Consider the following 4,471-nt stretch of genomic DNA (forward strand, 5'->3'; position numbering starts at 1 on the left):
ATATATATATATATCATTTTTATCATAATTTCTTTTCTAATCATTTATCATATGTTCATTATCATTCTTGCACAATTTTCTCAGTATTTTCAGCCACTACAATCTCACTATTTCGTTTTTTCTTCTTTTTTTCACCAGGTGACGACTTAGTCTTATTTTAACTTTTTTTTGGTAAATGATTATATTTTTAAAATTCTAATAATTCTGCATGTTCAATTTAAAACAATTATGGAAGTGATTTTATAAATATTCAAAGAACTTAACCGTATATATAACTTTCAATAAAATGACTAGTAGTACTAAAACTAAGTATGTCTTTGCAAATAAAAAAGAATATCCTATTTCTACTTTAGCTGTACACGGGTATAAGAGTAAGTTGTTTCATACCATAATTAAAAAAAAAACTCAAAAAAAAATAATGGTATAAGATAGAAGAAAATAAAATATACACAAAAAAATGTACATAAATCATTGGATCTACCAACGATTTTATATTTCAATTTTTGACATGTTACAACAAAGATTTATGATAGCAGTAAACTTTTACATAAATTTCCTATAATCTCTACAAATATATGATACTAATCAATTTTCAACGTAAACTTTTACCGTCTTTAATAATTTATGTATAAATTTTAAAAATAATAAATTCTGCAATAATTTATACAGAATAATAAATACATAACCGAAATATAATCATTCTCTAAATATTATAATTAAGTAATTTTTAGTTTTACTTTATTTAAATATATAATTTGTTTATATTCTATTTATAATTTAATAATAAACTTAAGATACTGAATCTACATTGGATATATTCGGTGAATAATAAAAAGTGTTGTATGCAGCTGAAACGTATACATACATTTTAAACAAAAATGTTTGGATAAGATCGTCATATGGATTATGAAGAAGTTACTGTAGTATTTTGAATATAAAAAACAATAATGAAATTAACTTTTAATTTGTATTAAAGTATTTAAATATAAAATGCTAAATAAATTGCACCCATATTCCATAAAACAAATCTGCCATCCTTTCAAGTACATGTATCATCATGGTACAACGAACCATAGCACGTGGGAATGGGATGACAGAACAGATATACACAAGTGTCTTGCACTCCGATCCATCAATCATATATAAAAAGCCAAAAACAGTAAAGAGAATTTTTTTTTATTTTTACATTCTGCTATTTTTTTCTATTTTAATGCTTAAATAACTCTTAATTTTCTATCCTTAAGTTCAATTAAATGTCATAAATTATTTAATACCTATTTTTGTTGTAAAAAGAAGACAACTCAACATTAAATTATGAAAGATTAAAGATTTGGATTCCCCTCATCAGAGAGGTTATCTAGCACTTTAATTTGTGCATTGTTGATGGGATGCACAGGCAACAACGGAAATGCTTCAGACTGTGTTCAAAATGACATGAAATTTAATCAAAACTCTTCTTTAATTCAATTTAGTTTCTTTTCCGAAACAAAAATTCATGAAGCAAATCAATGAAATGTGTTGAACTCCTTTAATTTTAACATTCCAAAAGCAAAACGTTAATATCACATTATTACTATACAACATGTGCCTATATGACGGTGTTAAAAAGATTTATATATAGTATAACATCTAATCGAGCACTACCATTACACTGCCCTATTATTCATATGATTATACTATATAGTTAAATGGTTATAAAAATGGATCTAGTAAATTCATTTAATAAATTAAAGTATGATATAAAAATAAGATATATTATTATATTTAGGAGGAACCACTTTATTAATAATAATGCAAACAAGTGGGGAAGATCTACAAGAAGGAACTCATCATATTCCCAGATTTCTGCGCAGAAAGCAGCAATTTGGACTAAATAATATAAACAAACAAATATATATGTATAACTGATAAATAAAAGAAGCCTTATTCACTGTACTAACTGAACATTTTACACGACCAAAATTCCAGATTCACAAGTTCTTGGTACTTGGTGTTAATTTACACACAACAAATTAAACCCTAACCATGATGATCTCAGTAATTATAGAAAGTATGACAAGAATTATTACAAGGCTAGGTGAAAGAAAAATACCTGATGATGTTCAAAGTAATATCTACCCAATAGTTATTTAGAGTGTGTAATATATAAGACTGGAAACAAGTTAAAGAAACTTACCATAATCCCATATGTATGATGATGATTCTTTATTTCCTCCAAAGTCTAAACATATATACACCAATCTTCATGTGTTATAAGTCTAATCATTTGATGCCCCATCATTTATTTAAACTAAAGGCATACGAAGTGCATCTATCCATAAAATAATATAAATCAAAATAAAATAATAAAGAAATTCAAATAAACAAAGTTAAATGTGCATCCAAAGAGATTTATAAAAGGAAGTAAAAGGAGTTGGAGTTATGAAAATACCTACTAAATTATTCATAAATATATTTAAAAAAGATGCCCATGATCATCTTTTTTATTCCAAAACACAGAAACTAAAGATAGGGTAGAAAAAAAAGAAGCTTCATGATCCATATACATTGATAAAATAAACATTACTTGCCTCCATCTCCCAGTTCTTCACAACTATATATAATTAGTACTCTAACCTTTCAAATCTTTGCCCATTAATTCCTATCCTTCAAACAAAGTCTTCAAGCTAGAAACAAGAAAAGAGACGAACAACGAAATCATTTGAAGGTAACCTTGATTTGATCACACATCTCTAACACCTTAGCTTCTCTCCTTCAATTCATCACAAATTATAATCCAATTCAATAAGGTGGTCGTCCATGAGGCCAAGGATAAGCCTCATGCCCTACCTGCCCTCCATTAGGCATCAAATTAGGTGGCATGTTATACAAAGGGAGTGATGTTGGATCGGGAAGGCCACCACCGGCGTGTAGCGAATGATGGCCTCCACTACCTCCGATCCCTGGAAGAGGCTGTGGTGGTGGAGATCCACCACCACCTGCACCTCCTCCAGTACCACCACTGCTACCACCACCACCACCGCTAGGCCCTTCATCTTCCTCATCAAGTGGGAGCCTCTCATAGGTAGCATTAGCAAATGTGGCCGCAATGACCATAACAGGCCCAACAGCCACGAGTGACCCAACAACACTCCCTCCAATAACCTGACCTTGTCCGCCGGCCAGGTACACGGTTAAACCCGTGGACCCAGGAGGGGCAGGGCCAGGTAAAAACGCTCCTGTTAAAGATAAGATCTCGAACCTTCCATGAAGGACTACCGCGCCTGGCGCCGTAGGTTGTCGGATGGTAACATTGGCAACCGATCCACTCCCACTGAGCACACAAACTCCGCGTTGTCGCCTCCTGGCGAACTGCGCGACGCTCTCCGCCACGTCAGCACCACCTGCTATCTCCATGACGTGGCTCCGGAGGGCATTGGGGCTATCCCTTGTGACGAAGATGGGTGGTTTAGGCTTGTTCTTGGAACCCGGAGGCCTACCTCTGGGTCTTCGGGTTCCAACTTCGACTGCACCTTCTCTTGGTTCATCTGATCCGTTATCCCTATTATCTTCATCTTCAACTGTGGGGGCTCTGTCGGTGTGCCCCTTGCTGCTTAAGCCAGGTGAATGGTTTCCTGGGTCAACCCCAGATAACCCCACCTGGGTTCCGGTCCACCAAGGATTAGCCAGCTTTCTAGCTAGGTTTTTTTTCTATGATGATCAACAACTACCACACCAGTTCACACTGCTGCAAGATTATCTTCTTTCACTTCTATGTGAAGAACATGAAGGGAAAAGCAAAAGTCAAACCCAAGCAGCTTCAATTCTCATCGTAATAAGAAACAAAGGGCAAGCTAAGCTCTAGCTTTTTCTTCTATCTAAATTAAGACCTAATAATCAACCACACATGATTCTCTTACTCAATCAGAAGAGAGAGTAAAGCTAAGCTGAGGAATTATGAGAGGTTCTGAGAAGAGAGAATTAGATTCAACGATTCTAAGGGAATCAAGTAAAGGGTATGAAAGCTAAGGGCTAATTGCTTAGAATAGGTAAAATAATAATAGGGATTAATTCAAGATCAAACGATCATGAAGTGCTCTACCTTTCTTTTTTTTTTTTTCCCTTCTTTTCCCCTTTTCTCTTTTGATTTGTTTATAATAATATTTTTGGGTTACTTATATTGAGTATACATGAGAAGATAGAAGTGAGTCTCTGTGAGTGGATACAAGATGGAACAGATGCGAAATTAAACCTTTTTTTGGGCAGAGAATCAAGCACAAAGAGTGAATACGAGGGCACAAACAGAAGAAGAGAGAGAGAGAGAAGAAGAGAGAGAGAGAAAGAGAAGTAAGAGAGATGGATGAGACAGAGCATATAGAATAGAATTGTAAAAATAGTAGAGACACACTATCTAACAATAAGATATAGTACAAAGAGAAGCAACACTGCACAAAAACACAGTTTGACGCAACAACAACAAAGGAGAGAAGAG

General features: G+C 33.7%; 1 protein-coding gene across 1 annotated transcript; it reads right to left on the reverse strand.

The window, feature by feature from the left end:
- Nucleotides 1-2,419: 2,419 nt before the first annotated feature.
- Nucleotides 2,420-3,810, reverse strand: LOC107466356 (AT-hook motif nuclear-localized protein 20). Its single transcript, XM_021131982.2, has 2 exons — nt 3,790-3,810; nt 2,420-3,690 (listed from the first exon to the last, which is right to left on the reverse strand). The coding sequence occupies exons 1-2, from the start codon at nt 3,808-3,810 to the stop codon at nt 2,782-2,784; spliced, it is 930 nt and encodes a 309-aa protein (XP_020987641.1). The 3' UTR covers nt 2,420-2,781.
- Between the last annotated feature and the right edge of the window lie 661 nt (nt 3,811-4,471).

Source organism: Arachis duranensis, chromosome 9, assembly GCF_000817695.3.
Source record: "Arachis duranensis cultivar V14167 chromosome 9, aradu.V14167.gnm2.J7QH, whole genome shotgun sequence".
In the NCBI taxonomy this organism is placed as follows: Eukaryota; Viridiplantae; Streptophyta; class Magnoliopsida; order Fabales; family Fabaceae; genus Arachis; species Arachis duranensis.

Coding starts and splice junctions, on each gene's coding strand:
- LOC107466356 (XM_021131982.2), bottom strand. CDS start 3,810: ATGAGAATTGAAGCTGCTTGG. Junction 3,691..3,789: donor TGAGAATTGAAGCTGCTTGG/GTTTGACTTTTG, acceptor TGATCATCATAG/AAAAAAAACCTAGCTAGAAA.